Source organism: Furipterus horrens, unplaced genomic scaffold (genome assembly GCF_987537825.1).
Source record: "Furipterus horrens unplaced genomic scaffold, mFurHor1.1.pri manual_scaffold_6, whole genome shotgun sequence".
In the NCBI taxonomy this organism is placed as follows: domain Eukaryota; kingdom Metazoa; phylum Chordata; class Mammalia; order Chiroptera; family Furipteridae; genus Furipterus; species Furipterus horrens.
The window spans coordinates 15,226,029-15,245,857 of NW_028327176.1; the positions used below are offsets into that span (position 1 = coordinate 15,226,029).

The 19,829-nt window shown below is 45.3% G+C and overlaps 1 protein-coding gene across 2 annotated transcripts in view; it reads right to left on the bottom strand.

Moving 5' to 3' along the window:
• The window catches only part of BABAM2 (BRISC and BRCA1 A complex member 2), a 340,273-nt gene that overhangs the window by 13,203 nt on the left and 307,241 nt on the right, over nt 1–19,829 (bottom strand). Inside the window, exon 11 of one of the 2 annotated variants that reach the window (XM_090280994.1) lies at nt 17,890–18,043. The exons of the other annotated variant lie outside the window; for it this stretch is intronic. Coding sequence (XP_090137120.1) covers nt 17,890–18,043 — 154 coding nt within the window. The remainder of the gene's footprint in view (nt 1–17,889; nt 18,044–19,829) is intronic. 2 annotated transcript variants of the gene reach the window in all.

Here is a 19,829-nt window from a genome sequence, read left to right on the forward strand (position 1 = left end):
GGGTGGGGGCAGGGCCAGAGCGGCCAATGAAATCTTTACAATTTTATTTCAAAAAGCTAGATCCTCTGGGGAAACCAATAGCTCCCTCAAATGAATCTGGGTCCTTGCTAGTAGCTTTAATGCCTGAGAAGATACCTGCCCTCCCTCTGCCAGAGTGCACTGCTGGGGAGAGGCTTGTCTTGCAGCGGATTACCGTGGCAGGACTTCTGAGCGTGCATCAAAGGCTGCTGTTTTCCTAAAATCCACCCTTGTAAGCACGAGGTTTGGCTTTGGTAACGGGGCTTCATTCTGCTTTGATTTCCTGTGGTTCCAACTTTCTGGCCTAGAATCGGGGGGACCATTTTTGGCTTGGATTTGGCCTGGGTTGTTGATCTGGGGGATCCTTGGGAGAAGAAAAATGGATCAGAGAGGGAACCTGCTAGGGTCATTCTCTGGCAAGGAGAACACCCTACAACCATTCCACCCATTCCGAGGGAAGAACGTGGATTTTGAATCAGAGAACTGAATTCAGATACAGCTCTGTCACTTAGCACCTGTGTGTCTTCCTGAGTCTCCATGTAGTGAGTTTTCTCTCCAATGGACCCACGGGACCGATGGGTAGTTGCAAGGCAACAGTGCCAGGCACATGGTGAGAACTCACACCATGTTAGCTTCCTTTCCGCCCAGCCTCCGCTCCCGTCTCATAGCTACGTAAACACACTACGACCAACTCCCGTGCCCCATTAAGTCAACAGAGAATAGCTCCTGTTTAGGAGTGGGCCTGGGACACCTGCAACCATTGCCTGTATCCAGTAAGTACTCAATAGTTGCTGAATGAGTAAATAAACTAAACTACTCACCTTCATACTTGGTATTTGATAATATGCTTTCAAGATTACCTCATTTTAATTCAAGCAACAACCAAGTCTATGAAGTAGAGGCACATGGTAAAGGCAGAGTGGGACCTGGCTATGAGCCAGTGCCCAGTGACAGCACACACCAGCCATGGAGGGTCTTTGGTGTCCTCTGTGGCCACAGGCTTAGGGCAGGAAGGGCATGGCTCTGGGGACACCCATGTCCCATTAGAAGGGATCTGGAGTCCTCATGTCCAACTAGAAGGACCATGCTGAGTGCTTCTCCCAACCCCATGTCTGGCCATAGCCTCTGTACCTAAAAGTGAGAGGCATTATCATGAGCTTGGTGGCTGAGAGTGGTAAGTTTATAACCTGGAAAACATTTGCTACCTGGGAGAGGTCTTTTGCTCAGGCCCTGGGCCCCTGGCGTTGGCTGGCAATCAGGGCTAGTGCCCGGCGGGGACATTACTGGGCTCCTCAGCTTTCCCACGGTGCCAGCCTCCCTCTCGTGTCTTTTAGGACAGAGAGAAGTGCTTGCTGTTGTCCACAGGACTCACCCTAACTCTCAGCAGGGTGCTCTGCACATTTTAGAGGCTCAGAACCATGACAAACTCCCTTCTGTCTTGGCCCCAGAAGCCTTTCGGAATCAAGAAAGGGGACAGAAAGTAACACTGAGTTCTCCGCTACGATGGGCTCCCAGCCTCTCTTTTGTCCCAGTCCTCTCGCCTCTGTACTGCTGAGAACCGCTGATAGATGCAGAATGAAAAGGGTGGGTTAGGAATCTTTCAAAATCTGCCCACATGGCTGGCCCAGATACAATTTCCAATGTCAGTTGAGAAGTGGAAATCAGATCTGACCACAAAGCCGTCTCACCCATGGAGAGTCCGTAACAGCCTCCTCAAAACCGCTCTGACAACACACCCTGCAGAGGAGGGTGTCCTGGCAGTGTTGTCACCGCGCACCCTGGGCAGTGTGTGACCGCTGCCTCTGGGGTGGGGTCAGCCCCACCACCGCCAGCTTGTCTATTCTGGACCTCTGCAAACACATGTCCTTGTGCTGCTAGCATGTCACCTCTGAGATATAAGTGTGGAAAATCAGGCGCATTCCTTAAGTGGAGCCAGTTTTAGGTCAGAGGTTGGCAGAGAAGAGCCAGGACCTAAACTAGATCAGGACCTATGGAGCCCGCCAGGAGGGGACCAAGCTTTGGGGCACCCATATTCCAGCCCCAAGACCCGGAGCCAGCCTCACAGTGCAGCACTGCTGATGGGGACCAGCCCAGGCTGCTGTGATCTCAAAAGCCAAGGCTGAGCAGAGTTCTCTTGCTGTTGGCTAGTGAGGCCCCTGTGAGAGGACCCCACAGCCCTCTGCGATGCCACGCGTTAGGAGTGGCTGCTGCACTGCAGAGGGCAGCTTCTGCCCTGCACATGGGGTCTGGGGCCCAGGGGGCAAGTGGGGCTGAAATCTAGCCCCACTCCACTCACTAAGCTGTGTGCTCTCCCAGGGCCATATGCCCAGAGAGAGGGACAGGTTTTTCTTACCCAAAGCTGTTGGCTGAACTCTGCACCATCCCAAAGGGGGCACCTTTTTCTAGTTTGTGCAAAAAGCTCTTTATAGAGCGGGGGGCCTGGTAAGAGGACCATTCGATTCTGTGTTGCAGCTTCCCTACCATGCGTCTGGAACGTGGTTCTGGGGTGCATGTGCCTGGGATAATAATTTTATTTATTAAAAGATCAGAAGGATTAGTGCTTTCCTCATCTCTGCAATTGTAGGGCACCTTCAGGACCCATGCCTGTTTTCCTCACGAGTCACCCACCTGCCCCGCCACGTGGAGCCGCTCCTGCCCAGCTGCTCAGTCTTGGAGACCAAGGCAGACCCAGGTCCCCAGGAAAGCATTCGGTGCCCCTTCCTGTCATGGTCATCAACACACAAATCAGTGTTCTTTTCCATGGAGCCACCGATAGGTGTCCCACCTTGAACCATGCCCCTGAATGAAGTCAGACCTACACAGCAGGGGTGCCTTTCCTATCAAAACTGGTGGACACCATGGATACAGAGTCATCAGATCAATAAACAAATACAGACACACAGCAGAATAAGCCCCCATCCTTTGCAGATTTCAACTCTCTGAATGCTTGCTTGGACTGGAATGACTACAAAGAAGAGAGAGGCCCCCATCTAGCGAGCTCCTTATCAGTTACTTCAGGAGCTCTGGCTGTAAAAGAAGGGCCACAAGGTCAAAATTCATGGAAAGCTGAATATGAAAATACTAAAGATTATCTAGTCCAGGGAGCAGCAAACTTTTTCTGTAAAGGACTGGATCATAGGTATTCTCAGCTTAGCAGGTCTCTACAACTCTTTCCTTGTAGTGATAGCAGCCATGCTTAATACGTAAGTGAATGGGTGTGGCTGTGTTCCAATAAAACTATTTATAAAAACAGGCAGCTCGCTATATGTGCCCTTAGGCTATTGTTTGTCTGTTCTTCACCTAGTCCAACCCTCTATTTGCAGAGGAGGAGTGAAGTGGTTCCTTCACAGTCTTAGGACGCACCCAAGACCTCCCGGACCCAGACCTGTGTGGTGCGGCAGGGGGAGCAGGGACGCGGCTGCAGCCTCGCAGCCACCAGTGCAGGAGGCCAAGCCGGCCGCTGGGCTAACTGCAGGTGGAAAATCGCAGGCGGAAACCTAACAGGATTGGGGAAGACAACCCCAGAGATGTAACCGTCAGTTATAGCCTCATAGGTATATGTTGCTAACATCCACTCATCAGTTTGACTCAGGCACACTCTTAAAAAATGTCCCTGGGGAAGCTGGGAAAAGGGGAAACAAGGCCTGGAAAGCCACCACACTTGCCTGTGAACAATATGAGAAAAAAACCCAGCAAATTCATTTTTTCCAGTCAGCAGCTAGTCAAACGTCTACCAGTATACAAACGACCAGAGAGGACAAACCCTCTCACCCAGGGCTGAGAACAGGTTGTTTTGGCTGTCAAGCATTTTCAAAACAAGTTTTCTTGGTCTCATGACAGGCTGTGGCAGGAACAAGAAAATACAGAGTGGAAGATCCCATGATCACTGCTTCGGCGTCCACGTGGGCTGGCTCTGCCTGCACGGCCGGGCTTGCTTTCAGAGCGCAGATGAAGCCCGTCTCAGGGCTAATACCACCTCGCCAGCGACACCATTAATAAAGTGATTCCTCTAAGAACTCTCTGGCAGCCGGATAATCGTTCTAGTCTGGGAGGAATAGGTCAAAGTTACTCTTAAGCCCAAGGGCGCTGTTCTGCTCAAACTACGCCCTGCTTTATTTTAATTTTCACCTCATGGTACGTGGGCCAATTATTCCTCTGAAACAGAGGTTGAAAGCCATCTGCTCTGAGGTGGATTTTTCCATCTCAACCGTAGAACACTTGGTCAGGGTGGGGCAGAGGTCAGCAAGGAGGCACTAACGGGGAGGGCCAAGATCAAGCTCAGAAAGCGCCACGAACTCCCCCTCAGCAGTGATCTTGCTCTTGGGGGCTTAACGGACTCTGCCTGAAGGAGAGGGTGAGTCAAAGCTGCGTGTGTCTGGGCCAAGGGACACGCGGGCCGGGGGAGATTGAGAGACCACTGTCATCTAGTCATCTAGAGAAAAGGGTCAGAAACCAGCCCAACAAGGGTGGCGGGAATTCTCAGACACACTGAATTATTACTGAAGAACGCAGAGTAGTAGACCCAGACTTAAGTTCAGACCCGAATTCTGAAAAGCTGTGTGACCTCGGCCACAGCACTTTCCTTCTCTGGATCTTCTTTGTTCCACTTCCATAGTGAGGCTGCCGGAGTGTCTGTCCGGCTCCCACTCTGTGATCCTCAGACTCAGCAGAGCAGGGAGCTTTTGGTCAGCGACTGTCAAGCCTGCTGTGGCCATCTCAAGTCACTCACACCACAGGGACAGTTCAAGTTCCGGGAACAAACCCTGCTCTCATTCCATGACACAAGTTATCAGACCACAAAGGCGTTCTCCACCTGCCAACTGTCTGAATGTTCTGCAGAAAGAGGGCGAGGGATATGTGAAGCCTGGTACAAGACATCCTGTCCTTCCCCTCACCCCCAGACACACACAAGGGCACCCGTCAGCATGTACCGTTTCTACCAGGGAGTGAGGTAAAGGCACGGCCACGGTCTGCTGCGCGGGGCCTTTATTGCCCGAGAGGGAAGCCTAGGAAAGGCTCCCTTCCGCAACTAATCAGACAGACAAACAACAAATAACGTTTTAGTGTAAGTGTGTCCTGAACACTGCATGGGATATGCTTACATGAAATTATTATTTATCTGAAATTCAAATATAACTGGACATCTGGGGTTCCTAACTGCTCAGACCGGCAACCCTCGCTCTGGAGCACAAGAGTGAGCTCTTTAAAGCCCAGGGCATTGAGGTGGCAAATACCGGGCAAAAGCGCCAGGACAGCCCTCCGTGAGTGCCACAGTGCGACCACAGAACCTAGTCCTTCCTGCCGCTCCTAATGTTTCCAAGGCCAACAGGACCTATTATGATTTATGTATCTTCATCAGGTGGGACATTATATCAATAATAATTTGTTCATTTAAAAAAAAATGTATTGCCTACATAAAAAAAGACAGAATGTCTTAGCGTGGCAGTTAATAACAATAGCTGGCATTACTTGAATACCAACAACATGCCAGGCATTTTACGATCATTTTCGCATCTGACACTCACAGTCCCCTGTGAAGGAGGGCTGTTAACCCTTCTGTACAGATGAGAAAACCAATGTCCACAGAGGTAACAGAGCACCACAGAAAGGGGCAGAACCAGGGTTTTAATTCTGGCTGGTTTGATTCCAGAGCACGTTCCCTCTGCTCTGCAGGACTCGGCTCACCTGCCTCTTCTTTCCTGTTTTCCTGCCTCAGCTACTGTTCCCCCCCTCAGGGTAGCCTGGCCTGGGACCCCCTGCTTCCCGGCTGCAAGGCACCCTAGCCCTCTGGCAGGAGTCTCCTCCTCTCTGCACATCAGATCCTACCCTAACCCTCCAATGTCAGCTTCCTTGATCCCAGGAAACAGACATCCTCTCCTTTCCCCAGGACCCCTACTGCGTCCCACCTGCACTGCGCACAGACTGCTGCCTTAATAAAGGGAGTTCTTTATACAGAGTTTTCATCCCTCCTCTAGTTCAGCAAAGGTGGGACTATGTCCGAGACCTCACTTGATATGGTGCCTAATAGCTACTTTGAATTCAAAAAACATATGCTTAATAAAAGGATAAATAAATGGGAAAAGTGCTGGTGATCTGGGAAGAACCTAATCAAAGTTTCCATCACTACAAAGCCACACCGAGTGTCAACCAAGGCAGAGAGCTAGAGACTCCAGTTCTAAACAGACAGCTGAGCTCAGCTGCCTGGTGAATTTGGGGTGATTCAGGCAATCAATCTGGGGAAGAGAGGCAGGGTGTTATGACAGCAGAATGCCAGTCTAAAATTTAGAAAACTGATATATATTTTCAGTTCCTGTGCTAAGTTACTCTGTGACCTTGGACAAGTCACTTCATGTGGTGGGGGGCTCAGTTTCACAATCTGTTAAATGGGTGGAATGCAGTACCTATTCCATGGGGTGGTTATGGGAATTACAGGAGGGAGAACATATAAAGCATTTACAGCTATGCCGGTGCAGGCTAAGTACTCAACACATTGTCATTACCACCTACAAGGTGATCAGGAGGGGCTGGGTGGTCCATTATCATATACATTCCCATAAATTTCATTATTTTGGACAACTGGAAAAACAACAGTTTAGGATTACCTGGTCCCTAAAATGATCAGTAGTGGAAATGTTTGGTTTTCTGAATTTTGATTTTAATTTTTAGAAGAGCTACAGCACGTCCTGCTTTGCAATTCTGGCTGGTACCCGGTGGGCTGAGTAGGGAATGCCGTGGACGGTCCGGCTGTTAGATGGACTTTCAACCAGTGATGAACCATCCCCCAAACCAGCCAGCAGGCTTTGTGTGTGTGGGGGGGGTGCTCTTCAGAAGGGGCGGATGAGTTTTGGCACCCGGAGGGCAGCACCTTGTGTGTGTGTGTGTGCTGTGGTGCCCCTTGGTGCTTTGCACACACTCTGTATGTAGTGTATATGGCTCTAAGATGTTTGCAGAATGAATTACTAGCAATAACATAACTGTAGAAAATGCTGTTACACTTGATTCTTATAATCACGACTCTACTAAAGTCTGTTCTCCTGACGCCCATGGCAGCTCTACCTGGCGACTCAGCCCTGACCACTTAGGGTACACGGGGCAAACTGCTTTTCTCCTCAGAGGTGACTCTGGTTTAATGACTACCCTGGATCACTCCGGCCTCACTTCTGCTTTCTTGGTTTCCATTTTCCATTAGGCATGACTAAGTGCCAGAGGTCGGTCTGTCTGGGAAGATAGGAGTCACTGGAATTTTCTGTTCTCTTGTCAGAGTGCGGCCTTCCTGCTGGTGTGGCGGCAGCCGGGGAGCAGGGTCTTTCTTTTGGCCTGCTCCATTACAATACCCCTTTTCTTCTTTCGCACACTGATTCTAGTAATAAGTTTGGCCACAGCAATGTTTAGCTCCCCTTACAGGTACTCAGTGCCAGGTCTTTATACTCTAAAGAGCTATTTCTGTTCTAGAACATGCCGGGCTTTCCCCATGGCCATAGCGGTCCTCAGCCTCCCGAGTGAGCCACTCCATGGTAGGTGGATGGGTGCGTGGCGTGCAGGAATGCCAGCCTCCAGCCCCTGACTCTGCAATGCTGTCCCTGTGATCCAGGGAGCAGGAAACAGGCCTAGTAAAGGTAGGCAGTCAGAGGTAGCCGGGGCTGGGCCCTGGGCCAGTGATGCGGGGCATGGGGTTCTAATCTTGGTACTGACTGTATGACCTTGAGCAAGTTCTCTCAGGGAATGAAAATGATAGCTGAGTGGCAAGTCTATGCCAGTCACTATTTTAAGGGTTTGATGCCCATATTTCATTTAATTTACACCACAGGAGTTAATGCTACCACACTCAATCTTCGGCCATGCTAGATGATCTCTATGGGTCCTTTATTTTGTTCCCTGTCCTGAGACTGGCCCCCAGTGTCACACTCACCTTCCTAGATGCATTCCTGCTTGGTCACCCAACTTAGCTCTGCTACTGGCTGTGGATTTTGCAGATCACTGTAGTGGTGACTGCCCCAAAATCTGCTTCTGTTTTTGCTTACCTCTAGAAAGCACCTATTTGAAAAGTCATGGATTTAGTTCATTTCCAGAGATGGCCCCTGTGCTGAATGATCTGACAGCAGACAAGAGAAAATCCCATTCTGCAGAAGCAGGGCCTTTGCTTGTCACTAATGACACGCACAATGGACGGTCCTGATTGTCCTCTGATGCTTCCTTTTTCTTTTTCTTTCTAGAACTCATGCTTTAATGAGAAGTGATGGAAACAAACACTTGGCCCTCCTGCCTTGGCTGGACTTCACATCACACATGACAGCCCCGAGCAGCCCCGGCGGCACCTGTCAGAACCCAACACGCACATCTGAACAGTCAAGCCTAATCCCCAACATGCTGTTTTAACTTGACATCTGAAAATGTATTACACCTAGAATTGTTTTACTGGGTGTGTGTTCAGGGCATATGTGTGCACGTTCCACAACTGAACTGTTCTATAAATTATCAGCTACGGGTTGTACAGGAAAGCATCACGTACATAGTGTACTTACTTCCATTTAGCAATGTTTTCAGTTGGTGTCTGACCTCTGGCAACAGAGGTGGAGTTTTCTCAATGTGAACATGAAAGTGTGCTAAGCTACCTTAAACACTGTTTTCACTTAACATGCCAGATATAAACTAGAACTTAGCCATCACCGGCTAACAGCCCAGGACTTTCAGACGAGTGTACTGAGGCCCAAAGAGGTACCATGTCTTTCCCAAGACCTCACTGGCTAATAATGGTGCCCAGGTGAGACCCAGGTCTCCTAACTCCCAGGCTGCTCTTCTTAGCATTTTCCTTACTTAACGTACATGTGTCTTCTTCCAACAGTTCAAAGACAACTCTGATTCCATGAATAAGTGTATGTTTCTACTTTGGTTTTTTATCATTTTATAAAAATCCAAAATCGACTCCTCTACCCTTCCCTTTGTGACTCTCTGAGATGTCGATTTTTCCAAGAAAGAAAACATACAACCCTAACTCACAAGCGAAGCAGTGGCTGCCCGTGCTACCCCGAACACCCCGAAGGCGGGAGGGGTCATCGGAACCTTGAGCGCTCCGGAGCTCTCACAGCAGCATGGCTGGATGAATGTCCTCAACACAGATGTACTGACCTTCCAGTCATTCCTTCCACGTGCAGCGTCTTCTGGTCCACGACTGAGACCAGCCAGTAAACCCTAAGCCTCATTTTCACTGAGAAAGCAGGATGGACAGGGGAGGGTTCCGTCTTACTACAGCCCTCGGAGGGGCCACAGGAGGGAATCAAAGGGGGCCAGGGACAGAGACGCAGGGCCTGGGAAAGGTCCGCGGGGCCTGCCCGAGGGGAGTGCGGAGGCTCAGGGGGCTGTAAACACGCTGTGCCTGGCACAGCCTGTGCTGACGGTGAGCAGCTCAGCCGGGGATGAGGGCTGTGTTAGCACTAATTGATGGCCATGCTTTTTAATGGAGCTTATCATTTCACAGCAACAGATGTGGGGTTCTAATAAATAACATGTTCTCTCTGACCTACGCAATTTGGAGAGGATGCCTGGACGTCAGGCAGATCTGGATTCCTCCCCATCTCTGTTGCTCTGTCTTCTGAAAGGAAAAACAAACCAAATCCCTTGAAGACAGTTTTCAAAATGATTCTCTCTCTGAGTTCAAGGGTCCCCAAATGCCATGCTATTTACTGGCTTCATTTTGCTTTACACAGCTTCTCTGTTTCTAAACCCCAGGAGGGACAGATGAGCCTTCCCATGCAGGAACCTGGGCCTGCAGGTGAGCGGAAGGCTTGGAGACCCTGACCTTCCTCAGTCCCGAGCTGGGCTCATCCTCACTGGCTCCTTTCCTGTCCCCTCAGGGCACTCCCGATCACCACACTCTGCTGGCCTGGGCCTGGTAAATTCCCTCTTCTCTCCTGAGGGGAAGATGAAGTTGGGATTTTTGTAAAGGGAACTATTCCTAGGAAGCTCAAAGCAAAACAAAAACCCATGAATCATATCAGCAGTTGGGCCTGGAGTTTCTGTCACTAGGGTCTGACCCCAACGGGCCCCATGGCAGAGCTTCCTGGGGGCCCAGACTCCCCCAGTGCTGTCCCTGCAGCCTGTTACCCTTCCTGCCGAGGGGTTCAGCTGCAGCTGCTCCCCTCGCGCAGGGGATGCGATCACAGCTGGCCACAGTCCTTAACTTCCTGGTCATCCCCTTAACCCTTGGTGTCAGAAATACAGATATAAAGGGAAGAGATGGGGGAGGGGGTGTTGGGAAGGGGAGTAAGTCCAGGGCAAGGGAGAGGGGTTGTTGCAAAGTCCCCACCAGGGTTTTCCCTAACACTGAGTGGGGTCAGGACACCAGGATCCCAAAGCCAGTTCAGCTGGGGCTCCCTCTGGCCAGCTTACCAAGCACAGGGACTCCCTGACTTGACCACCAAATTGCAACAGAAACAAATCATAATTTGAGCTGCCTTAAGGAACTACCAACAAAGGAGTGGACAAGTGAGTGATTAATTTCTAGAGAAACAAACACGTAGGTAGGCTCCCATTATAACAATTTACACTTCATGATGGCCCCTTCCCAGCCCAACCCGAGTCCCCCAAGAATTTTCAGGCCTCAGGGCTCCTGAGACCATGCTGTGAAGTGCCCTCTTAGAACTGGGATTTCCACACCATGCTCCCTGGCAGCTCAGGGGTCGAGAGGAGCCTCTGAGGCCACAGTAGGAGTAGGATGGGATACAAACCAAGTGGGGATATCTACCGCCTTACGAATTCAGGAGCACTCTTTCTTTCTGCGTTATTTAGAGGACTGGATTGAAGCAGCTAATGAGAAGTTTGAAGAAAACAGTATCTTTGAGAATACTAAGGTATCAACAATGAAAAATAACTGGAATGATCCAGAATACACCATTTTAAAAAATATTTAAAGAGAAAGTTATTCTGCAAAGACAATTGGATGACAAATAATAAAAGTATTCATGGTGAAGAGCAGCACATGGGAAATCATGGACTGCTCTGGCAGCACTTGGAGAGGCTTCTAAATAAGAAAATAACATCTTTCTGACCTCGAGGCAAGAAGGGAAACGACATATGATTTTAGGAGGTTCATGATGAATTTCTCCCAGACTGAGAAGATATTTTTCAAACATTCTTTAGTAATTCCATTTATATCATAAATTTAATGTGTGACAGCCATTGCAGTAGGTGGTTTTCTCAAATTAAATTAAATTAAATTCTATTCTAAGAACCTACTTAGCCTTTAGGATCAACCTGTACTTGGTACAATGCAATTCATGGAAAACTCACTCCATGTACTCATAGATTTATCAGACTGGAAAGAATTATAAAAACCATTTGATTTGTTCTTCTAGACGTATCTAAAGCTATATAAAAGATAGCAAGTAGATAACTAGTGGGTCCAGCTTTTTTTAAAAAAGTAAACGTTGAGTCTATGTGAATTAAATAACTGAAGGACAGATGTTTTCCCCCACTTTTCAAACCGGCTGTGCCGGCACCAGCTAGACCCAACCACAGGATAGGGCAGCCTAGAATTTAAGAAGCTCTGGCCAAGCCATTGAAGCTGGGGGCCTGTTCACTGGGGTGCACTAAAGACAGCAATGTTGGCTCTGCTATCTTAAAAAAAAATCTCTTTTCTTCCTCCAGGCATGATGACACCGAGATTAACATTTACTGAACGCTCGCCACGTGCCAGGCCTGATGCTGGATAACCTACCTACACATTACCGGGTAGCAGGCAGAACGGTAAGAGAGCCCCCAAGATTCTGCGCCCTTGGTTTCCGCTCCCTCAGGACTGTGAAAATGATGGATTTCATTCCTGTCACTGGGCTACCATACACGGAACCGATGTTTTTAAGGAAGGTAGACTGACTGGTAGGCCTGACCTTGTCAGATGAACCCTTTGAATCTGGGTCTCAAGGTCAGCGACAGCAAAGTCAGAGATGGGAAACATGAGAAAGACTGGAGGCGCTGCTACTGACTGGACAATGGCGGGGACCACGTGGCAGGAAATGGCCGCCAGTGGACAGGCAGCAAGAAAAGAGGGACCTCAGTCCTATAACCACAAGAAACCGAGCTCTGGCAACAACCTGAATGAGCTGGGGCTCTCCCAGCCCTAAGCCTCAGATGAGAAAGCAGCCCTAGCCAGCATCCCGAGTTTAGTCGTTTGGGATCCTGAACAGAGCCTGTTGCCCTGGACTTCTGATCCACAGAAATTGTGAGGTAATAATTTGTGTTGTTTTAAGCTGTTAAATTCGTGGCAATTTGTTAAGCAACAATAGAAATCACCCCATTTGATACTCACAATAACCTGCTAAACCAGCCTCAACATTTTATAGATAAGCAGACAGTCTCAGGGAAATTATGAATTTGTCCAAAGTCATACTTGCTGGCCACTGAGGGGCGGAGACAGGTATCACCTTAGTTCTGTCCTGAATCGGGCCAGTGCTCTTAAATGCCACACAGATTTTCTCTCTATATTTATGTTCCTCAAGTACCCGGACTCTGGGGAGGGAGGCTCAGACAAGTAGGGAAGGGACTGGGGAACTCCGTCTGTTGCCTGGGCATGAATGTGCAGAAAGGTCAGCGGCCCTGGGCCGAGCCCTGACTCTGCTGGAGGTTAGCTGTCTGTCCTTAGGCAAGTCACTGAATCACTCTGAACCTCAGTATCTTTACCTACAGGAAGGGCAGAGGATTTCCGTACTGTACCCCTCTCAGGGCTGCAGTGATGAGCCCATGGAAGCGTGCTGGGGTGCACTGTAAGTGGGGGGTCCTCAGGGAAGCCACAGGTGCCTGGGTATCATATACCTAGTGTTCTTTTCTTGGTGATGGTGACTCTCAAGGTCCTCTGCATATAGGTTGAATACAGTCTCTTTGATGGTTTGCTCCAAGGAAGACATTTAAAAATACGTGGGGTTTTCTTTTTCTTTTTTGTTTTTTTTTATTGAGGGAGAGGAAATGATTCTCCATTATCTTTATTTGGAAATTACAAAATAAAATGAAATATAATTTTTCTTTTTTTTTCTTAAATTCTTTAGATGTTAACAGAACATTAAAAGCCAAAGTAATAACAATGTACTGTGGGGTTAATAAAATATGTAAAAATAAAACATATAAGAGCACAAAGGACAGTAGTAGAAAGTATAAAGAGAATTATATATACTTTTCACATTATACTTAAAGTATTATATTAATTCATGCTATACTATGATGTATTAAGGAAGTATTAGAGTGTATTAATAACTAAAATGGAATACAAGGAGCTATAGCTAAAAAGCCAATGGAAGAGAGAATGGTATACTAAAAAATATTCCAATAAATCAAAGGAAGATTTGGAAGGGAGAACAGAAGAATAAATAATAAATAAACAAATAAATAAAATGAAACAACAAATAGTAAGATGTTAGACTTAAAATCAGCTTATTAATTATGTGAAATGTAAATGAACCAAATACTCCAATTAATAGGCAAAGATTATCAGACTAGATTACAACAGCAATTTACAAGAAGTTTCTTTGAAATATGAAGATATACATAAGATGAAAGAAGATAACTATGCAAAAAATAAGCAAAAGGAAGCAAAAGCAACTGTATTAATATCAGACACAGACTTCAAGTCAAGAAGTACTACCAGAAATAGTTATTTCATAATGACAGAAAGGTCAGTTTATCAGGAAGACAAAACAATTCTAAACATGTATGTACCTCAATAGCAAAAATTCAAAATACAGAAAGCAAAAATTGACAGAACTAAAAGGAGAAATAGACAAATCCAAAATCATAGGTGAAAATTTTAACCCCTCCTTTCAGTAGCTAATATAATAATATACACAAAAACTATATTAATGATATAGAAGATTTCAATAGTGCTAATAAGTAATTTGGCTTAATATGTTTATATAATACTATACCTCACAACTGCAGGACCCACATTCAAGTTCACATAGACTAATTATCAAGATATGTTGATCCATAAAACAAATCTCAACAGATTTCACAGGATTAAAATCTTACAGATTGTGCTCTCCGACCAGAAATCAATAACAATAAGGTATCTAGAAAAACCCTCACACACTTGAAATGCAAGCAGCACAATTATAAATAACCCACGAATCAAAAAAACAACAACCACATGGGGAATTAGAAAATATTTCTAACAGAATGATAATGAAAAACAACATATCAAACTTTGTGGGATAAAGCTAAAGCAAACCTTAGGAAGTTTTAAATCTTAAAGGCTTACATTAAAAAAAAAAAAAAAGGATTAAAATTAATGACCTAAGCTTCCATTCTAAGAAAGCTGAAAAATAACAAATTAGATTGAAAAATAGAAGAGATAATAAAGAGAAAAGCATAAATTAATAAAATAGAAAACAAACCATGGATAAAATCAACAAGGTCAAACTTGCTTCTTTGAAAAGATTAGTAAAATTGATAACCCCTGAGCTAGACTGTTAAAAAAAAAAATGGGAAAAAACATACAAATTTTCAGTATAAGGAATGAAAGAGTTTATATCATATAGCTCCTGTGTATAGTAAAAGAAAAATGAGAAAATATTACAAACAATTATGTAGAAACTTAAGACATGATGAATAAATTCCTTAAAAACAAACATGTATACAACTTGCTAGAATTAACACAAGAAGAACTTTTAAAAATCTGAGTATCTCTGTATTTATAAAGACATCATATTTTTTTCTGCAAATAAAACTGAAACACAGGAAAACACAGAGCCAAACCTACACAAACTCTGTCAGAAAACAGAGGAAAGGAAACTTGCCAATTCGTTTCATGAAACCAGCATTGTGCTGTTATCAAAATCTGACAAGGACAACACAGAGAAAAGACATTTCAGACTAATGTCACTAACGAGCATAGACATAAAAACCTTAACACAATCTTAGCAAATCAAATATAATAATACAAAAAGCGGTAAAATATCATGACTGAGAAAGGTTTGTTTACCCTTGTGATGCAAGGTTGGTCTAACATTCAAAAACTAATTAAAGCAATCCACCATTTTAATAGCATAAACACCACAGGATCCATGTCAACGTATGCCGCAAAAGCATTCTACAGAATTCAACACCCATTCACGATAAACACTCTCAGCCGAGTAGGAATATATGGGAATTTCTTCAGTGGGATAAAGACACTTATGTAAAACCTATTGCTAACATCAACCTTAATATGTAAATATAAGGCCAGGTATCTGCTCTCGCCATTGTGTACAATGTTGTACTGGGGGTCCCTGTCAGTGCAAGTAGGAAAATAAGATTTAAAAATCAGAAAGAGTATAAAGATAGGAAAGAAGGAAGTAAAGCTGTCAACAGATGATATGACTGTACGTAAAAAATGCTAAGAGGGGAAAAAGCTGCCTGTGAGTTAGCACGGATGGGGAAAACCATAAGGAAGAAAACCGACAAATGAGTCCATTTGAAGGGCAGGAAAAGGGCGGGAGGAAAGGAGTGAGCAAAGGCACAGTGGGGCAAAGCAGAAGTGAAGCCCAAGGGTCCTTCACAGGTCCGCTCACAGACTGCGCCTTCATATGAAGCCCATCCCACAGGGAGGAGTACAGACCTGTTTTACAGGATGAAGTTCAAGAGGTTACTAGCCTTGCCCAAGGCCACAGAGCATGTAGGGTTAGACCTTCTGATAGGAACCAGGGCATGCATGACTCCGAAGCCTGTGCTCACCCAGCAGAGGGTATTTCACTTGTGAGAACAGTATCTGCTAGACCACCACAAGCAAGAAGCACATGACAAAGGAAAAGCCTTTGTCAGTGCCAGTAAGTGTCCTTTCTGAGTTCACGTGTTTGGAATTTTGCTCTACAGGAGGGAATACACAGCCATTTCCACTCAAAGGGCTCTGCTGCTGTTCATAAACCATGAGACTGTGTATGTCACAGGCAGAGCTCTCCAAGTGAATTATAGCCTTTTATGCACTGTGTGCATACATTATCTTCACAGATAAAGAAACAGGGTGTGGAGAGGTGCTGCAGCTGACTGTTCTTTCTGTCCTTTCGCTCCAACTTTCTCCACCAATGTCAAGACTGTACTGGAGGACAGTCCCCTGGCTGTGTGCCTCCACTGCCCAGCCTTCTGACAGAGCCCAGGGGAGCCACTCAGTTCTTCTTGGGAAGAAAGCTTTAAAACTGTTTCTTCTTCCTAGCATGAAGCTGCTGGCTTTTTCTTTTATTACACTTAAAATGGACCCTTCTTACTACAGTAGAAGGCAGATTTTTTCCAAAGTTACTTCAGATGTTTTCTTTAGACTGCTGTTAACATAAAGCAAATGTCTCTTGAAACTCTGAACTGTTCTGTTAAGATAAACAAGCTTCACTTACAATATTCCCATACTGAAATCACAGGCTTGTGGTCTGCAACTCCTTAAAGACTCAATTCATACATGCTAAAACATCTACTTGGTACACACACACACACACACACGCACACCAAGATAGTTTTGCCATGGAAACCAAAGACACATCTGGTTCAGACTGCACAGCACGTACCACAATTAACAGCCTATTTTCTAGAGGCAGATCCTACGTAGACACAGGGAAAGCCCAGAGAATTAAACAACTGCAATACCTTAAACACAAAACTTACTTTATAATCCCTTTTTCAAGTTTGTTTCAAGGTATGCAAGTCCTGATCATTATCATTAGTTACATTTGTATAAGCTTGCATTTTTCCTTAAATAGACTTTCAGACTTGGGTATCATGGCTAAAAATGGAGAATACAGGGAAAAGGGCACACTGAAGCGTCAGATTACAGCAGTGCTTGACTCCACAGATAAGCCTGGGGAGGTCTGGGTTTCTAGAGGAAGCGACTCTGCTATATGTGAAGGTCTTGTGCCATCGAAGGATAGTAGATGCCAACATGTATGCTGGGAGGGCCAGAGGTCTCAGGGAGGGGGACGCATGAGCAAGAAGTCCTACAAATCAAGAGCATTCTACGTCTGGAAGGCCAGGTTTTGTTTGTAGGTGCTTTAAAACTGTTGGTAGTTAGCCCTGGCTGCTGTGGCTCAGTGGATTGAGCGTCGGCCTGCAAACCAAGTGTCACTGGTTTGATTCCCAGTCATCGCACATGACTAGGTTGCACGTCAGGTCCCCAGTTGGGGGCGTATGAGAGGCAACTGCACATTGATGTTTCTCTCTCTCTTTCTCCTTTCCCCTCTCTCTAAAAACAGATATAAAAAATAAAAATAAAATAAAGTAACCTTGTAAAAAAAAAGTTTAAAAAAAAATACTGTTGGTAGTTTGATATGACGGAGGCTTTGATCTCTCCTGCTGGGCTACAGACTCCATGAAGGCACAGACAATTTCTAATTTGCTTATCATTTGTTCCTTCAAAAACATTATAGTTCCATATGAAAAAGTAGGCACTGGATCCATGTATTGACTACTAAGCAAAAAATCTGCTTATTGTCAGCTGAAATTTTCTATTCTTTTTTAAATATGAAAACAGCTGCCAACATTTTCATCGACACCCTTTATCCACAACTCTAATTCCTATCTAGTACTTTTCTAAATAGACTAGTAGATTTCTGTTAAATCCCGTAATCCATTAAAGCGGCAGCAGCAGCAACAACACAGTCTACCTGATGCGGCTCGATAAGGGGTTGGCAAGCTTTTTCTGTAAAGGGCCGAACAGCAAATATTTTTGGCTTTGCAGGCCATATGCTGTCTGTCGCGATGACCCACTCTCTGACTGCAGCATGAAAACAGCCATAGAAAATAAGGGAAGACATGGGCATGGCTGTGTTTCAATAAACCTTTATTTACAAACACAGGCACAGAGCTTGCCAACCCCTGAACTCAGTAAATAAAATGTCCTTACCTATGGGAAATAACAATGGATTCACTTACTTTGCTCTTTTGGCCATTTCATTTCCATCCCATCTGGGGCTGTATGGATAATTTTTTTGGGCCTGGGAATAAAGCTGTCCACTATTGGTAAAGTGATAGACGGACTGAAATGTGAGCGTTGGCTGGTCTCGAGGAAAAAACAGGGGCAGGTCAACTGCAAACACAGAAAAAAGGAAAAGAAAGTTAGGGTTTAAGTGAATCTTAATACCACTTCTTGGTTAAATCCAAATGTTGGACACAAGACTCTACTTAAACTACAAATATTGGATGAGGCTTAGGTACAAGGTGCAGAGAGAGGGCCCAAGAATATAAGGTGCCTTCCCTGCCTCCAAGGAGTGTACAATGCAGGTAGAGGGGCAAATCGCACTTAAGTAAAAATGTAACCACTCTGAGGCAGGATGGGCAGGTCCTGAGGGAACGCCATCCGAACTCCTATGGCACTTGTCTTGTCCAGTATTCTACAGTGGAGTGAGCCGCACACCTGCTTTAAGTCCCTAATACACCATACGTCTTCCAGGGCTGGGCAGGGTCTTCCTCACCTGTAATCTGATGGAGGCTGTCCTTCAATAATGAATTCAGAAAGGGGCTCATCAAGAAGACAGCTGATGATCTTCTGGTATTACATGATATGGCAACGGGACCCCCCAGAAAAAAATGCAGTGATCCCTTTACTTCTAATCAAGCAGTGCATTTTGATTCTCAGTAGTTTCAAGTTTTCCCGTCTGTGTTCCCACATATGTCTCCTAAGCAGTGGGAGCCCCTTTGTGGAACGCAACAGGAATGGCCTGAGCACCACATGCCTGCGCTGCGCGTATAGATGGATTTGCATCTTTGCTGTTAACAAGTATGATGCGCTTTGTCTGTTCAGCTGGGGTTCTTTAACTCCATTAAAAAAAAGAAAACAACACTGACTTTAGGCGAGGCAAACCATCATTAAAAACACTATTGTTTCAATAGCACATTCCTCAAGGTATATAATGTATATTTGTGTGAATGTTATGCACTTCTAGAACAAAGAACAGGCATATTACTTTATCAAAGATAGTAACAAGAAAAATGCATGTAGAATTTCCTAGCTTTACAGGGTACTTCTACACACTTTAACTTATTTGACAGTTATACTGGGAAAAAAGACATTATTTTTACCATCTGCATTTAACAGAAAAACAAACTTGAGGCTCCAAGAGGTTTATTCACTTGCTCGTGCCACAGCAGGGCAGGGGCAAGACTCGAATCTAGTCTCACGATTCAAATCCTAAGCTCATTCCACGAGGCCATGCTGCCTTCTGCTCTGCGGATGCTGGTATGGCCTGCTCGCCACACTCTCTCTGTTACAGTTACAACTCAGTAAGTTCAAGTGTTTACTGTGAAGGATGTACAAGGGTCATCCTTGCGTGACAGTAGGCAAATATACGAGAAAAAGAAACCCCACATACTAGATTGTTATGTCAGTTTGGAGTGATGTTTGACTAGGACTAGGTTTTCCTAGGACCCATCATGATTTCTTGAAGAAAAAGTCAGTTTTGTAGCAAACTTAAAAAAAAAGAAAGAAAGAAAGAAAGAAATCCCAAACAAACTAAGAAACAACTGCCCGGTGGGTAGGGCCTCTTAGACCTCTGAGTATATCTGACTCTGAATCAGTGCTGCAGGGGGTTTCTATGTATGAATCACACCACAACCAACATTTTAAATGTCCACTCTTTAGTCACATTTTCCGCCTCAATGCAGTCTCAATGTCTACTTATGCCAAAGCAGAGATTTAGTATCATATAGGAACAATACAAAATATGAAAAACAGACTAATTACAAAAAATTTAATCCAAAAAAACTTTTGAGTCCATATATTACAAAGCATGATCTATAACATCTTTAGCCATTTTGAATAAATACTGCTTTATAAAATAACTTTGTATCTTTCCTGATTACTCATTTATTTCTTC